At 36.8% G+C, this 18,571-nt stretch overlaps 2 protein-coding genes across 2 annotated transcripts in view; one reads left to right on the forward strand and one right to left on the reverse strand.

The window, feature by feature from the left end:
- Positions 1–18,571, forward strand: part of LOC126946196 (60S ribosomal protein L37-like) — a 321,281-nt gene that overhangs the window by 67,649 nt on the left and 235,061 nt on the right. The gene's annotated exons all lie outside the window — the stretch shown is intronic.
- TEX11 (testis expressed 11) overlaps positions 1–18,571 on the reverse strand; it is a 323,712-nt gene that overhangs the window by 33,182 nt on the left and 271,959 nt on the right. The window contains exon 25 of the mRNA XM_050776219.1: positions 12,940–13,012. Within this exon, the coding sequence (XP_050632176.1) occupies positions 12,940–13,012 (73 nt within the window). The remainder of the gene's footprint in view (positions 1–12,939; positions 13,013–18,571) is intronic.

The following is an 18,571-nucleotide window of genomic DNA, read 5'->3' on the forward strand; positions in this document are numbered from 1 at the left end:
GTGATTTTAATGTCTGAAGGATTTGTAGTGATGCCCACTTTTGAATTACTGATATTGGTAATTTGTGTTCTTTCTTGATCCATCTTGCTAGACTTTTAGCAATTGTATTAAATCTTTCCAAAGAAGCAACCTATGGCTTTGTTGATTTTCTGTGTTGTTGCTGTTGTTGTTGTTGTTTTGAGACAGAGTCTTGCTCTGTCGCCCAGGCTGGAGTGTAGTGGCGTGATCTTGGCTCACTGCAACCTCCACCTCTCAAGCTCAAGTGATTCTCGTGCCTCAGCCTCCTCAGTGGCTGTGATTACAGGCATGTGCCACCATGCCTGGCTAATTTTTGTATTTTCAGTAGAGACGGGGCTTCACCACGTTGGCCAGCCTGGTCTCAAACTCTTGACCTCAGGTGATCTGCCCGCCTTGGCCTCCCAAAGTGCTGGGATTACAGGCATGAGCCACTGTGCCCAGCCTGATTTTCTGTGTTGCATGTTGTTTTTCATTTCTTTGTTTTCTGCTCTTATCTTTGTTACATTCTTCCTTCTACTCTCTTTAATTTGCTGTTCTTTCCCTAGACTCAAGTTGGAAGCTTAGATCATCAATTTTCAATCCTTAATCTTTTCTAATATATGCATTTAAAGCTATGTCTTTTCCTTTATTTTAGTTGTATCTAACAAGTTTTGATGTCACATTTCATTTTTGTTAAGTTCAATCTATTCCATCATTTTCATTTTGATTTTTTCTTTGACCGATGGGTTATTTAGAAGTGTTTCTTTTAGATTTCCAACAGTGGGGGTTTCCTAATCATCCTTCTGTTGTTGCTTTCTCATTTGATTATACTTTGGATAACATACCTTGTATGATTTCAATCCTTTGAAACTTGTTGAGACTTGCTTTTTGGCCCAGCATATGCTCTATTTTGGTATGTGTTACAAGTGCACTTGAAAAGAATGTGTATTGTGATTGATATATATATATATACACACACATATATATATATATATATATATGTAAAATCAGTTAGGGGTGGACTGAAGTTTAAAGCTTGGGAAATCTTGTGAAAATAAGTAATGAATGTGTAGGTAAGGTATAGTACACAACTTATTCTGATCAGGAGACACTGTGCTAAGATAACTGTACAAGAAAATTTCCAGATTCACATTTGTCCTTCATAAAAACAAACCATAATAAGATATATGTTGGGAACGGGGAGATTGGACTGACATTCCTAATTAGGTCAGGCACTTGGGAGAAGGAATAGTATATATCACCGTAAGTATCTGGGAACCATAACAAACCTGTCTCCTCAACCTGGAACCCCTACTATATTTCTTCAGTGACTCTATAGCCCTGTATCAAAGTCTCTACTCACTGCCATTAAGGCTTTGGATTGCAACATTAGGGTAAGCTTATGCTGACTATGAGGCACGATTTAAATGGAATGCTACCAAAAGTGAAGACTTTTAGGATCAATTTTTATCAGAGATGCTTGGGTATCTCCAGCTAATTGTTTAATTTTCTTCCAGGAAATAATCCTAAACTCAGGTTCTCCTATTTCTGTGGCCTAAGTTCTGGCTCAAAATGTACACTAGAAAATCTACTCAAGTTTTGCCATTCTGTTTAATGTGCCTGAGGATCAGCTCCAATTGCCTTTTCTCTTGGCTGATCTCAAAATTTTCATCACTGAAAATTTCTTACCACGAGAATTAATCTCTGAAACAAAAGTAATGCATGACTGATGGCTGTATTAAGCCAATGAAGGAACCAAGCAAAGACTGCCTGCAAAGGAATAAGCATTCAATCCTAGTTTTGGTGTGTACAATGGAAAAGACAAAAAATATTTCTATTTCTAGCATGCGCCTTGTTAAATGGCAACTTTTATCAACTGTATTTGGATAAATTAGAATGACCTTTCCAGTTATGGGTTGAGGAGACCCTAATATATAAATATGTAATACGTAATATATAAAAACGTAGATAATCCTCTGCCCTGCCAGCTGAACTGCATTTCTGCTGGCAGAGCATCCATGCTGGGCTTTGTTCTAAAGCTCTCAGGAGGTTTGCCTTGTTTGTCATAACTACTAATAATTTCGATGATGACACTTGATGAATACTTTATACCAAAGTAAAAATTATAGTACTGGAGATAAGTGAAATTCTTCCTTGCAATGACCTACAAAAACTAAAGCCTTTTCTCTATCTTCCTGTTTTTGTGATAAATGTTTAACTCATGTTATAAAATAAATAGTTTTAAGAAACCAAATCACCAAGATTACTTCTAGCCCTAACATTTGATGATTCGCTATATATAGAGACTCTGACTCCAAGGATGCTCTTAGCAACATCCAAAAATGATAATCTTCAATGGAGACCCAAAAGAGGAAATCTCTTTTCACAGCCAGAAAGAGAGATTCAGAAGCTGTGAGCTTCTTCAAGTTAGAAAGGTTTGAGTATCTTCTCACTGTAAGCGAAGTCATCTTTGGTACAAACTCAACTTCCCCTTAAATTTCCTTTTTCCCCCCTGCAAACCTGCCCTTCTCTGCTCCAAATCCCAAGTTCAATCTCTATTAGGTAATTTTTCTAAATGTTCCTCTCCCAGAGTATACGCTGATAATGACTAAATTGTGAGCTCTCCCAAGGATCTTTGCATAGAGGGTTTTCTAAGATCAAAATGCTCTAAACTAAAATAAATGACTCTCTAATGATAGAATTTCTGGTGTTATAGCAGGATTTCATTTAATAAATATTTATTGAGTCCTATTATATGCCAGGCAAAAATTTTGGAGGTATGGATAAAGAATGAACAAGACAGACAACTTTTCTGCCTGCATGGAACTTAGATTCTATTTAGGGACACAAACAATAAACAACATAGAATATGTCAAGTAGTCAACACACAGGTTAAGGGGGTAAATAGTATTGAAAGTTGCTATTTTTGAAAGGGTGTGGTCTCTGAGGGGGTAAAACTTGAGCAAGTTGGGGAGCAAGGCATATGAATATCTAGGACAAGAGTGTTTGATGCAAAGGAAAGGGCAAATACAAAGGCCCAGAAGCAGGGAAGTACAAGGTGCTATCAGGACATAGTAGGGCTAGAGTACATTGAGCTATGAGGCAGAGTGGCAGGAGAGGTAGCAAGGGCCGGATTATCTATGGCCTTGTAGATTATGGTAAGGACTTGGGATTTTATTTTAAACCCATTTAAATGGGAAGTGCAAGGAGACTGACATGAACTGACTTATGTTATAATACTCTGGCTGCTGTGTGGCTATTGAATTTATTAGGAGGGCAAGAGTTGCAGCAGAGAGGACGCTTGGGAAGCTATTGCAGTGTTCCAAGTGAGACATGAGATAGCTTGAAACTAGGTGATACTAGTGGCCTAATTTGTTATTGAGAATGGGCACATCACAAATCACACTACTTTCAGCCTACTGTGGTTTGAATGTGTCCCCTCCAAAATTCGGGTGTTGAAACTTAATGGCCAATGTGATAGGATAAAAGGTGGAATCTTTAATAGCTTATTAGGCCCACAGGGCTCCTCCCTCATGAACGGGGTTACAGATAGCCCTTATGGCCCTTAAAAAAGAGGCTTCCACACAGCACTAGCTTTTCTTGCCCTTCCGCTTTCCTCCCCGTGAAGACACAGTGCTTCTTCCCTCTGGAGGATACAGCAACAAGGTATCATCTTGCATCCAGAAAGCAGCCCTCACCAGAAAACTGAACCTGTTGGAGCCTTGACCATAGACTTCCCAGCCTCCAGAAATGTGAGAAAATAAATTTTTCTCTTTTGTAAGTTACCCAGTCTGCATGAGGTATTTTGTTACAGCAGCAGAAACAGACTAAGATACGGACTCATCCCCCACTACATAACCCCTGAATAAGAGATAATCCCCAAACTAACAATGTTCTCCTGTACTACTCCTGACTTCTGTTCACTTGGTTCCTACCATTAAAATTCTATTTATTCTTGAAGAGTAAGTTCAAATATCACCTTTCGGAATAGATCATTTCTTCCTCTGTGGTCCCATATATTCTGTATCCCTATTAGTATAGTTATTTCATTTTGCCTTATATATGTGTAATTGATTACGTTTCTGACCTACTTTCTTTACTGTAAATTTCTTAGGGACAGAGACAGTAACACATTTCCTTATTTCCACAATACATAGTAGCCCTTAGGAATTTAATAAATACTTTGCAGAATAAATGTGGTGAGCTGCTTTCCTTAGGTCACTAATATAATGGCATGTCAGGGTTAATCCTTTTGTAAAAGCCAATTCCCATAGCACTAAAATTTTAATCACTGTTTATACAGCTCTTAATTAACTCTGATTTGGAGTAGATTTTTAAAAGGATGGCATTTTCCATTTTTCCCTCAAGCGTTTATGATTCACTGGCTTTGTAGTTTCCCTCAATGTATCTATTTGCAGTTGGTAGCTTAATCATTTATTTACATTACTGACATACTGGGCTCATTATTTTAGGCAATAGTTCATTGGAAATACATAATCTCAAGAAACATAAACCTTTAACAAGTCAGAATAATTTTTCTAAATGTATATTTCATTTTAATTATTAAAGTACTATATATTCATTGAAAAATTCAAATGCAGAAACAAAATAAAAAGTGAAAGTCTCTTAAACACACTAATACTTGTTCCAAGAGCTATCAAGTGTTAAGTTTGGTGTGTATCCTTTCAAGGCTTTATAGATGATATATACATTCATAAATATATATACGTATACACACATTTTATAAGAATATATATATGTGTTTATATTCTAAAGACCTATTATGTGCTAGGTGCACAATACAAAGGTAAGCAAAATCAGACACAGTATCTGTCCTTGTGGAGCTTACAGTCTAGGGTATTTGTGTATACATACACACATATGTTTTAAAAATAAAAATAGAATCAGAAAAAGTCAGCAAAAGTACAGCACTCCAAGGGGAGGAGCACACCCTGAAGTGCAAATCCTTTATCTACAATAACAAGAAAAGAGTTTAGAGGCTAGTAAAGGGAACTTGTCTGGACTTGGTTTGGTTTTGAGAAGCAGAGAAGAAAGAGTGAGCAACAGGTCAGTGAAGCAGTGGGGAGGAAAGAGTCTTTGTTATGAGAAGCCCATAGCTGCCTATATCTACTGGCTGAGAAGATGTGGAGCCTACCAGAACTCACATACACAACAACCTTTGATCTTAAGTAAAAATTTCTATTATCCTTGATCAGATCCTGATCTCCTCTCCACATGTATCATCTGCAAGTAGAAGGTCTAAAGAGACCTCATTGCAATTAAAGATGTTATCAAGCAAAGCAAAGCAAAGCAAAACAAAACAAACAACTCCAGCACAGTTTATACACAAACATACTACATGAAAATGGGATGGAAGAAACAGGAAAAAAAAAATGGCAGATGGAGAATTCTCACCAGAGAAATGTTGCCATACGCAGATTAAAATTGTGACTAAACATATCAGCATAAATTCAGTAATATTAATTAAGTAATCATCTCTATAAAACAAGAATATAAAGCAGAAATGCTAGAATTCAGGAAAGAGTTGGTACACGCAAAAGCAAATGGAATATGAGCTATTTCAGAGACAAAAAAGGAAATGGAAAGAAAAAAATAAAGCCATCACAGGAATAAAGGTAAAACTGGAAGCAGCAAAAGGAAGTGGAAGCAGCAAAAAGGAAAACAGACACTACTGAATAAACAGTAAGAGACAGAAAACAGGAAAATGAAATGCCAATTGAAATTGGTTGTAATGTCTTCCTGGTTTCCTCATCAGTTAATGAATTAAATAAAATCCTTGATGTGTTCATTTAATATTCCTAAGAGAGTCCTGATTATATCTTTTTTTTTTTTTTTTTTTGAGACAGAGTCTTACTCTGTCACCAGGTTGGAGTGCAGTGTCAGGATCTCTGCTCACTGCAACCTCTGTCTCCTGGGTTCAAGCGATTCTCCTGCCTCAGCCTCCCAAGTAGCTAGGATTACAGGTGCCCACCACCATACCCAGCTAATTTTTGTATTTTTAGTAGAGATGAGGTTTTACCAAGTTGGCCAAGCTGGTCTCGAACTCCTGACCTCAGGTAATCTGCCTGCCTTGGCCTCCCAAAGTGCTGGGATTACAGGCATGAGCCACCACGCCCAGCCAAGGTTATATCTTAAAAGTACTGACTGAGATGCCCAATGGATACTCCTGACAGGGCCAAGTGTATTGTAAATTGTAACACAAGTAAATTGTGTTACTGGAGAAATGTAAGTCATAGACTGTTTACATTAATCTTTTCTTGACTTCCAGACTGAATCCAAAGTGGCAGCAGAACTTTGTTGAATCTCTGCTTTTTTCTTTTCTATTGAGTTTATGTTTTGTTTTAGTTTCTGGTTTGTGTATAGTCAGTAAGTTATATTCTTCCTTGGTAGCAGCAATGACTGGGAATGTGATTATATGGTCTGACCATTTGGTGGTCTTTGCAATAGGACTATTGGATCATCTAGTCACTTATCTAGTCACTGATGGGTGGGAAATAACAGAGAATTTGTCTTTTTTATTGTTCTATTTGTTCATTTTGGACTCAAATTAATCAGTAATTTCATGTCCACAGGGAAGGTGAACACTTTAATATCTGCACTGACGTATTTCTGTGTTTACTCTCAACTTGTAGCTGAAATTGTAGATCTGCATTCATAAGATCACTTCATCTATGTCTATGTGTCTACAACTGAAAAAGGCTTTGACCTCACATTGTGTAAGTATAAAATATTTTCCTATCTCTGGGGAGTATTAATAAGTTATATTATAAAGTTTCCTAAATTAAAGGAGCTCTGTTCTAATTTATAGACATAAATAAGAAGTTACATACATATATTTTTTTTAATTCCAAGAAAAAAGAAGCTGAACAACTTCTTCTTCTTCTTCTTCTTCTTCTTCTTCTTCTTCTTCTTCTTCTTTTTTTTTTTTTGAGACAGAGTTTCGCTCTTGTTGCCCAGACTGGAGTGCAATTGCACGATCTTGGCTCACTGCAACCTCCGCCTCCTGGGTTCAAGCAATTCTCCTGCCTCAGCCTTCCAAGTAGCTGGGATTACAGGCGCCCACCACCACACTCAGCTACTTTTTTGTATTTTTAGTAGAAGACAGGGTTTCGCCATGTTGGCCAGACTGGTCTCGAACTCCTGACCTCAGGTGATCCCCCCACCTTGGCCTCCCAAAGTGCTGGGATTACAGGCTTGAGCTACTGTGCCTGTCCAGAAGTTGAACTTTTAACACTAAAATGTACTAAACTAAAAATATTTTTACAAAAATTCTGCTAACTCAAACATTTTAAGAATCCAAAATTAAGGTAAACCTTTGGCAAATGAGATTTGTTTAATAATTCTTGTTTAAATCAAGAAACTGAAGAGACAGCCCACAGAATGGGAAAAAGTATTTGCAAACTACCCCTCTGAGAAGGGAATTAATAAGCAGATATATATACAGAGCTCAAACAACTGTATAGGAAAAACATCTAGTAATCTAATTTTTAAAATGAGCAAAGGATCTGAATAGACATTTCTCAAAAGAAGACATACGAATCGCAAACAGGCAACTGAAAAGGTGCTCCGCATCACTGATCATCAGAGAAATGCAAACCAAAACTACAATGAGATATCATCTCATCTTAGTTAAAATGGCTTATATCCAAAAGATAGGCAAAAACAAATGCTGGCGATGATGTGGAAAAAAGGGAACCCTTGTACACTGCTGGTGGGAACATAAATTAGTACAACCACTATGGAGAAGAGTCAGCAATCCCACGCCTAGGTGTACACTCAAAAGAAAGGAAATCAGTATATTGAAGAGATATCTGCACTCCCCTTTGTATTGCAGCACTATTCACAAAAGCAAAGATTTGGAAGCAACCTAACTGTCCATCAACAGATGAATGGATAGAGAAAATGTGGTACATATACACAATGGAGCACTATTTAACCATTAAAAAGAATGAGATCTAGTCATTTGCAACAATATGAATGGGATTGGAGGTCATTATGTTAAGTTAAATAAGCCAGGCACAGAAAGACAAACCTTGCATGTTCTCACTTATTTGTGGAAGCTAAAAATTAAGCCAACTGAACTCATGGAAATAGAGAGTAGAATGATGGTTACCAGAAGCTGGGAAAGGTAGTAGGGGAGAATGTGGGGATGGGTAATGGGTAAAAAAATATAGAAAGTGTGAATAGACCTAGTGTTTGCTAGCCCAACAGGGTGACCACAGTCAGTATTAACTTAATTGTACATTTTAAAATAACTAAAAGAGTATAATTGGATTGTTTGTAACACAAAGGATAAATGTTTGATGTGATGGCTACCTAATGTACCCTAATGTGATTATCATGCATGGCATGCCTGTATCAAAATATCTCATGTAACCAATAAATAGATACACTTATACCTACAAAAATTAAAAACAAAACATTAAAAAATAATTTTTATTTAAAAGAGCTATGTCGTTTTTGGTGATTTATTTATGTAATGTATAAAACAAGCAAACATTTTATTTTACTTGGGTCTGTTTTTCCTAAATGCATACAGATTTACTAATCAAATAAGATAATGTTACTTATATGTAATATTTAAGATTATGAAAGATGTAAATTTGTGTTCACCTGAAATTGAATCCCTGTTCTGACAAATTTTCATTTCACCAGTAATTACATTCTGTGGTATGTTGGATTTAAGACAATCTAATTAACTTAAAGCACTGGTTTGATATTAAATTGAGTTCATTAATGAATAATCATTGGATACTTACATAAATTTTAATTAATAGACTGCTTAAATATTGATTACTAAGCATAGTTTTCTTGGTTTTTTTTGAGACAGGGTCTCACTCTGTCACCCAGGCTGGAGTGCAGTGGCACAATCATGGCTCACTGCAGCTACAGCCTTCCAGGCTCAGGCAATCCTCCTGCCACAGCCTCCCAAGTAGCTGGGAGTATAAGCATGTGCCACTATTCCTGGTTAATTCTTTAAAAAATTATTTATAGAGACGGGGTCTTCCTATGTTGCCCAGGCTGGTCTTGAACTCCCGGGCTCAAGCAATCCTCCTACCTTGGCCTCACTAAGCATAGTTTTAAGTTTATACACTGTTGCTTCTTCTTTTTTTTTTTTTTTTTTTTTTTTTTTTTGAGATGGAGTCTTGCTCTGTCACCCAGGCTGGAGTGTAGTGGTGTGATCTTGGCTCACTGCAACCTCCGCCTGCTAGGTTCAAGTAATTCTCCTAGCTCGGCCTCCCGAGTAGCTGGGACTGCAGGCATGTGCCACCATGCCCAGCTAATTTTTTGTATTTTTAGTAGAGATGGGGTTTCACCATGTTGGTCAGGCTGGTCTTGATCTCCTGACCTCGTGACTCAAGTGCCTCGGCCTCCCAAAGTGCTGGGATTACAGGCATGAGCCACCGCACCTGGTCCTATATACTGTTGCTTCTTATTTTTATATGCTATAAAGTGGCAATATCTTTGGGTCATGTTAATGGTTGTGTTCATTTTCCTCTTTAAAAGGGATGGGTGTGTACATCGAAAGTGCTACATGTGTTCATGAGCTCTGTTAATCTGCTATAATGTTTGTGAGAGATAGTTCTCAATTGCAGCCCTCAAATTTTCTCTTTGAAATAGATATTATTTTGGTTAAAAGTTAAAATTAAAACAAGTGGTTGAGATTATATTATGAGCAAGAGTGACAAACGGGTATATGCTTCTGTTTTTAAAGGGATAGGTAGTTTGTTTCTAAGACAGTAGTTCTCAAACTTTCTGTTCTCAGGACCCCTTCGTACTCTGAAATATTACTAAGGACTTCCAAAGAGGTTTTCCGCATGTATGTTGTAACTACCAATACTTACCATATTATAAATTAAAACAGAAAAATTAAATATATTTATTGACTGAATTGATTTGAGATGAATCTGTTGCATGTTGATGTCAATTTTAATAAAAATAATTTTATTTTAAAAATAAGAAGATTGCTTCACATTTTTGTAAAGTTCCTTACTGCCCAACTTAATAGAAATAATAAGTCTCTACTATTTGCTTCTGCATTCACTCTATTACAGTATCACACATCATATTGCCTCTGGAAAATTACACATTTTAGTATTATTATGAAAACAGTTTTGACCTAGCGGATGCTCTGAAAGATGGTCAATTCGTTCCAGAACATCAAATAACATAATGAAGGACAAACCGGGAAAGTGAAATTTTTTTGCCCTGGTTTAAACCTAAGTCTGAAATAAAGCTATGCAATGTGTTAAAATCATAGCAACGTTATCTAAATTTTGATGGGCTTGCTTCCTTAGTTTGCTGATTAATGCCTTCACCACAATGCAAAAGTTATTCTTTATCTTCTGTGTAATCTGCCTAGATAGGAGATTCTGTGTTTTACAAGCATAATTCTCTGAGTTTTATGTTTTTTTCTTTATTTTTGATTATTTAGTGGCAAACTAACAAAGAACAAAGGTTTCTCACTTGTCAAGAGCTAAAGTTCTTTAGAATTGTGTTACCTCCTATGTTAGAATGGTGTTACCTCCTATGTACGTTTATTTATTTATTTATTTATTTATTTATTTATTTATTTATTTATTTTTGTGATGGAATCTCACTCTGTCTCCCAGGCCGGAGCGCAGTGGCACAATCTCAGCTCACTGCAACCTCCACCTCCCAGGTTCAAGCAATTCTCCTACCTCAGCCTCCCGAGTAGCTGGGATTACAGGCACATGCCACTACACCCAGCTAATTTTTGTATTTTTAGTAGAGACGGGGTTTCACCATGTTGGCCAAGCTGGTCTCGAACTCCTGACTTCAGGTGATCCGCCCACCTTGGCCTTCCAAAGCACCTGGCTCTATGTTTATTTTTAAATGTTTGATTGTTACTTTGTTTAGATAGGTAACCAAGTATCGTTTATTGGGCACTCATGATCCTATTTATTTATTTTATTTTTAATTTGTATAAATTTAAAGAACACAAGTTCAGTTTTGTTACATGGATATATTAAGCAGTAGTGAAGTCTGGGTATTTACTGTAACCATTACCCAAATAATGTACATTGTACCCATTAAGAAATTTCTCATCCTTTAACCCCCTCCCACCATCTCACCCTTCCTAGTCTGCAGTGTCCATTATTCCACCCTCTGTGTCCGTGTGCATACTTTATTTAGCTCCCACTTATAAGTGAGAACATGCAGTATTTGACGTTCTGGTTCTCAGTTGTTTCACTTAAGATAATGGCCTCCAGTTTCATCCACGTTACTGCAAATGACCTGATTTCATTCTATTTTTATGGCTGAGTACTACTTAATTGTGTTTATCTTCATTCCACATTTTCTTTGTCCCATCATCCATTGACGGATACGTAGGTTGACTCCATATCATTGCAACTGTGAATAGTGCTGCAATAAACACATGAGTGCTGGTATCTTTTCAATATATAATTTCTTTACCTTTGGGTAGATTACCCAGTAGTGGGAATGCTGGATTGAAAAGTCATCAGAGAAATGCAAATTAAATGCAAATTAAAACCACAATGACATATCATCTTACACCAGTCAGGATGTCCATTATTAAAATGTCAAAAAATAACGAAGTTGGCAAGGATGCAGAGAAAAAATAGTAGGTGAAATAGTATCTCATGGTTTTGATTAGTATTTCTCTGATGACTAAAGTGTTGAGCATCTTTTCATGTGCTTATTGGTTATTTGTATTTCATCTTTGAGAGAGGGAAAGGACTTATCTATTCAAGTTCTTTGCCCATATTTAAAATTGGGTTGCTTTTTGGTGTTGAGTTTTAGGATTTCTTTATATATTTTGTATATTAAACCCTTATCAGGTATATGATTTGCAAATATTTTCTCCTGTATGTTTTCTTTTCACTTTCTTGATAATGTCCTTTGATGTAGAAAAGTTTTTAACTTTGATGAAGTCCAATTTATCTACCTTTTCTTTTGTTGCTTGTGCTTTCAGTGTCATGTCAAAGAATCCATTGCCAAATCCAAAGTCATGAAGATTTATTCCTCCTGAGTTCAAGTGATTCAAGGATGCCTCAGCCTCCTGAGCAGCTGGGATTACAGGCATGCGCCACCATGCCCGGTTAACTTTGTATTTTTGGTAGAGACGGGGTTTCTCCATGTTGGTCAGGCTGGCCTCGAACTCCTAACCTCAGGTGATCTACCCACCTTGGCCTCCCAAAGTGCTGGGATTACAGATGTGAGCCACCACGCCCAGCCTATTTAGATAATTTTATAACAAAATATTAGCAGTATCTGATATCTTGATTGTGAAGACTAGCCTACATTTAGTCAAAGTTAAAGCTTGATTAAATTAGACATTAAATCTAGTGATCTAAGATTAATAATATGTTGAACAATAATAAAATATTTAATGATATACTTTCATATAAAGCAAAGTAAAAAATATTCTTATTCTAAGTAGTATGTTACGGAGTCAATACTGATATAGAGTGGGGAAAAAATCAGCTCTTAAGGAATCATTGGGGCTGGGAGTGGTGGCTTACACCTGTAATCCCAGTACTTTAGGAGGCCGAGGTGGGCAGATCACTTGAGGTCAGGAGTTCGAGACCAGCCTCGCCAACATGGTGAAACCCTATCTCTACCAAAAAATACAAAAGTTTAGCCAGGCGTTGTGGTGCATGCTTGTATTCCCAGCTACTCAGGAGGCTGAGGTGGGAGAATTGCTTGAACCCAGAAGGCAGAGGTTGCAATAAGCCAAGATCATATCACTGCACTCCAGCCTGGGTGACACAGTAAGACCCTGTCTCAAAAAAACAAAACAACAGAAAAAAAAAAAAACATTTGACTGGTTATCAAGTACTGCAGTGGCACAAATTTCTGGTGACAAAAGACTTGTTTATTTAGATTCTAAGTTCCTTTCAAACTGTGTTACCAAACTTCCAGTTCCTACTGTACCTGTTTGTTTCAGGAAATTCTGGATATCATTGCATGTCTGGATCTCCTCAAGTGCACGACTCAGGAACATAGTCTGTTTGGCAACAATGCAACACGATAATTAGTCCCAACAAAAAAAAAACTTTAAGCAAATTAATATAATCTCATATCATTTTCATCAAAAACAGGTAAAAATAAATTAATAGAAAAATGATAGTTTAAACTGAACATTTTGGAATTTATATAGAAATATTAGCCTCTATTTGCACATTTCCTTATTGTTTCAGAAAAATGAGGATTAAATAAAAAATCTTGAGCATTATCAATTTCTTTAACAATCTAGAACAGAAGAGAAACACTTCTAGAATAGTTGTGTGAGGAGCTCCACGGATCCTCTCCTCAGCAAAGCAATCATCGTAACTAGTGAAAATTAGAAAACATAATCACGTAAAGGCTCAGGAAATTGCCCTGAGGGTGTAGAGAAAATGAAGAAACATTTATTACAGGAAATCTACTAAGTCTTAGTAAGAACAGTAAGAGCCTGTGACATTTAAGCCATGATTCACTCACCATCCGCCAGCTCAGTGTGATGTAAGCACTACTTTAGGTGGGTGTGGCCAAGAAGATAGGACTCTCTTTACCTCCAGTTTCTGGGCTAGGGATTCTCTGAAGGGCCAGACTGCTGGCACTTCTCATCCCCCCAGATATCTATTGTAGAAGCTCTATTATAAACAAGCATAGCTCAGAAGCCTAGAACTCTCTTTCTCTACCCAGCCTCTATTTGTAAGGCAAAAGCTCTATCCCAGGCATTGCAAGTTCAGGATCCTGGGTCTCAATCTCATCTCATCTCAGCTCTCATCTCAGCTGCTTATAGGCTAAAGTGTCCACGCTGGGAGCAGCAAGTCAAGAATATCAGGGACTACAACTCTTGCCCACTCTTCCACTCATACAGTTAGACTGTCACTCTGACAGAAGTGGGCCACTGTCCCTGCCCCTAGCTCCAAAACAGTGGTTCAGTTTCTGCCCAGTAGGAGAGGCAGATCTATAGCACTCCCTATAGATCTATAGCACTCCCTAAAGGAAATGACTTTAGTTGGAACAGAGCGTGGGGAAGTTCAAGTCTAAGGACACTGTAAAAAATCATGGAGATTTTGGTAGTGAGCAATTAAGAGGATATTGGTAGCTCAATGATACTGAGAAGAAAATAACAGACCAACTAGAAGTTTATAGAGAGAAGTATGTGAAGAGACAGCTAAGATTTCTATTCCTTCAAAGGGGTCTTATTTTAATTGGAACAGGCTGTGGGGCAATTTATGCACAAGAGCACTTTAACACACACACACACACACACACACACACACACACACACACACACACAGAGTAATCACCTAGCAATTAGTCAAGACTAACAGCTGCATGTGCTACTAATAGAAGAAGGTCATCTAGAAGCTTAAGAGGTCAGATCAGGAAAAGAGTAACAAAGAACCCTCCTGAAATCACTGTCATCCTTTACCAGAGGGAGGTGTAAGCAGTCTTTGCACAGGCAAAGACTGTGCCTTCCAAGGAGTGACATCAGTTATGGGGAAAATAGACTTCACTATTTCCCTATAGCTAATTCACTAAACAAATAAAGAAGTAAACACTAACATCCACAAACCCCATGGGGAGATCAGTACCCAAAGATACTACAACATATTATCTAAATCGTCCAGTTTTCAACAGAAAATTACAAGCTATGCAAAGAGACAGGAAAGTGTGACCTCTACATAGGAAAAAACAGGTAACAGGAACTGATTTTGAAAAGGCCCAGATGTTAAACTTAATAGACACAGAATTCAAAGCAACTATTTTAAATATGTTCAAATAACTAAATGAAACCACACTTAAAGAAGGAAGGTATGATAAAAAAAAAGTTCATCAAAAATGAATCTCAATAAAAGGATAAAAATTATAAAAATCAGACGGAAATTCTGGAGTTGAAAATTACAATAAATGAAAATTTAAAACTCACTAGAGGGTATCAACATTAGGTTTGACTTAGCAGAGAAAGCAATCAGCAAACATGAAGATAGATTAGTAGAGATTATGAAATATGAGAGCAGAATGAAAAAGAAAAAAATAAACTAAGCCTCAGTAAAACATGGGACACCATTAGGCACACCAACATACCCATAATGGGATTACCAAAAGGAGAGAAAAAGAGAAAAAATATTTCAAACACATGGCTGAAAATTCCCTAATTTTGATGAAAAACAATAATCTACACACTCAAGAAGCCCAAAAAACTCTAGGTGGGATCAAGAAACACAAAGATATCCAACCCAGATACATTATAAAATGGTAAAAGACAAAGAAAAATTTGAAAGTAGCAAGAGAAACATGACTCGCCACATATAAGGGTGATTGAGATTAATAGCTGATTTCTCATTAAAAACAATAAAGGCCAGAAGGCAGTGGGACAACACATCCAAAGTGATCAAAGAAAAATAAAAATCTACTAATAATCTAATACCTAGCAAAACTATTATTCAGAGAAGGTGAAATAAAGATGTCCCTGGATAAACAAGAGCTTAGAGAATTCATTGCTAAGAGACAATCTTTCAGGTTGAAAAGCAAGTAATGCCAGACAGTAATTTGAATCCAGATGAAAAAACAAAGAGCACTGGTAACATTAATTATATAATTATAAAAGATAGTATTAATATAAATGTATATTTCTTCTTCTCTTGTTTTTTTAAAAAATATATATATAGACATATATGTGAATATGTATTTGCATTGTTGGGCCTCTAACATATAGAAATGAAATGTATTTGACAATTAAAAAAAGCTGTTTTGGAGTAAGAAAATGAGACTGATATAGTTTGGCCGTGTCCCCACACAAACCTCATCTTGAATTGTAGTTCTCATAACCCTCATGTGTGGTGGGAGGGACCCGGAGGGAGATAATTCAATCATGGGGGCAGTTTCCCCCATGCTATTCTCGTGATAGTAAATTCTCACAAGATCTGATGGTTCTGTAAGGGGCTTCCCACTTCACTCGGCTTTCATTCTCTTTCCTGCTACCCTGTGAAGAGATGCCTTCCACCATGACTCTAAGTTTCCTGAGGCCTCCCCAGCCACGTGGAACTATGAGTCAATTAAACCTCTTTCCTTTATAAATTACCCAGTCTCAGGTATTTCTTCATAGTGTGTGAGAGAACAGACTAATCCAGAGACCATACAGTAACTCTAATCTACAGGAAAAAATGAGGAAAAGCATAAATGGTAAGTAACATGCTTAATATAAGAAACCATAATATATACTTTCTTCTCTAAGTTTCTATTTTTTTTTTGAGACGGAGTTTCGCTCTTGTTGCCCGGGCTGGAGTGCAACGGCGCAATCCCGGCTCAGTGCAACCTCCGCCTGCCGGATTCAAGTGATTCTGCTGCCTCAGCCTCCTGAGTAACTGGGATTATAGGCACCTGCCACCATGCCCAGCTAATTTTTTGTGTATATTTAGGAGAGATGGGGTTTCACCATGTTGGCCAGGCTGATTTTGAACTCCTGACCTCAAGTGATCTGCCCACCTCGGCCTCCCAAAGTGCTAGGATTACAGGTGTGAGCTACCACACCCAGCCTCTTCTCTGAGTTTCTTTAAAATACTTAAAATTCTATAAAGTGATACTATAAGATGTATTGTTGTGTTTGGAGCATATATAGATGTAATATATATAACAAAATAGCATTAAAAAAGAGAAGAGAACACAGCTAATAGGAATAGCATTACTATATCTCACTGAAATTGGGTTTATAATCTGATGTAGATTCTGATAAATTAAGATCTATATTGTAAGCCCCAGAGTGACCACTAAGAAAATAACTCAAATATTGTGTAAAACTCATTAAAAAAACAAAAATGTTACATTAGAAAACATTCACTTAATGCAAAAGAAAAGAGTAAAGGTTCAGAAAATCAGGAATAAAAAATACATGAGATATATAGAAATGGAAAGGTAAAGTGGCAGAAGTAAATTCAACTAAGGGAGGAGACCACCCCTCATATTGTCTTATGCCCAATTTCTGCCTCCAAAGAAAGAAGAAGTAAAAACTAAAAGGCAGAAATGAAATCCACAGGCAGACAGCCCAGTGCCGCACCCTGGGCCTGGTAGTTAAAGATCGACTCCTGACCTAATCTGTTATGTTATCTATAGATTACAGACATTGTATAGAAATGCACGGTGAAAATTCCTACCTTGTTTTGTTCCAATCTAATTACCGGTGCATGCAGCCCCCAGTCATGTACCCCCTGCTTGCTCAATCAATCACAACCCTCTCACACGCACCCCCTTAGAGTTGTGAGCCCTTAAAAGGGACAAGAATTGCTCACTTGGGGGGCTCAGCTCTTGAGACAGAAGTCTTGCTGATGCCTCTGTCCAAATAAACCCCTTCCTTCTTTAACTCAGTGTCTGAGGAGTTTTGTCTGCGGCTCGCCCTGCTATACAACCATAAAAATAGTAACATTAAATGTGACTGCATTAAACAACCCAATAAAAGGCAAAGATAATCATATTGAAACAAAGATGATCCAACTATATTCTGTCTACAAGAAATACATATTAGGTTCGAAGACAAATAAATAGGTTGATCGTGAAAGGATAGAAAAAGTTATGTTATGGAAACATTGACCATAAGAATGTTAGGGTAACACTACTAATATCAGACAAAAATAGACTCTAAAACAAACAAACAAAAAATTACTAGGGACAAAGAAGAAAATTTTATAATGTTAAAAGGGCCAATTCATTGGAAATATATAGCAATTATAAATATATATAACCTAACAACAGAGCCCCAAAAATATAAAGCAAAACTGGGTAGAATTGAAGAAAGAAAGAAAGAGATAATTCAACTTTTATTAGTTGGAGACTTCAATACCCCACTTCAAGTAATGAATAGAATAAGTAGGCAGAAAACCATCAAGGATATAGAACACTTGAACAATACTATCAACCTACAAGACCTACTAGCCATAAAACATTTCACTAACCCAAGTAGAATGTACATTCTTCTCAAGCACTCATGTATGGCACTTTCTCTAGTATAGCTCACATGCGAGGCTATAACACAAACTTCAAATAAATTTAAAATAATTGAAGTCACGAAGTATGTACTCTGACCACAGTGGAATAAAATTAAAAATCAGCAAGAGAAGGCAATTTGGGAAATTCACAAATATGTGAGAATTAAACAACAGATTCCTAAATAATAAATGGGTTAAATAAGAAAGCACAATGAAAATTAGAAAATATTTTAAGATGAATGAAAAAAATACAACATACCGAAATTTATGGGATGCAGTTAATGCAGTCCCTAAAGGGTATTTATAGCTGCAAAAGTTGATATTAAAATAAAAAATATCTCAAATCAGTGACTCCAAGTTTTACCTTAAGAAGCTGTAAAAACAAAAGCAAACTGAACTGGAAGTAAGCAGAAGGAAGATTTGAGTGGGAATTAATGAAATAGAGACTAGAAATGCAATAGAAAAAATGAAACCAAAAGTTCGTTCTCAAAAAGAGCAAAATTGATATACTTTTGTCTATACTGACCAAGAACAAAAAGAGAGAAGACACAAATAACTAAAATTAGGAATAAAAGAGGAGGTATCACTAC

This window comes from Macaca thibetana, chromosome X (genome assembly GCF_024542745.1).
Source record: "Macaca thibetana thibetana isolate TM-01 chromosome X, ASM2454274v1, whole genome shotgun sequence".
Taxonomy (NCBI): Eukaryota; Metazoa; Chordata; class Mammalia; order Primates; family Cercopithecidae; genus Macaca; species Macaca thibetana.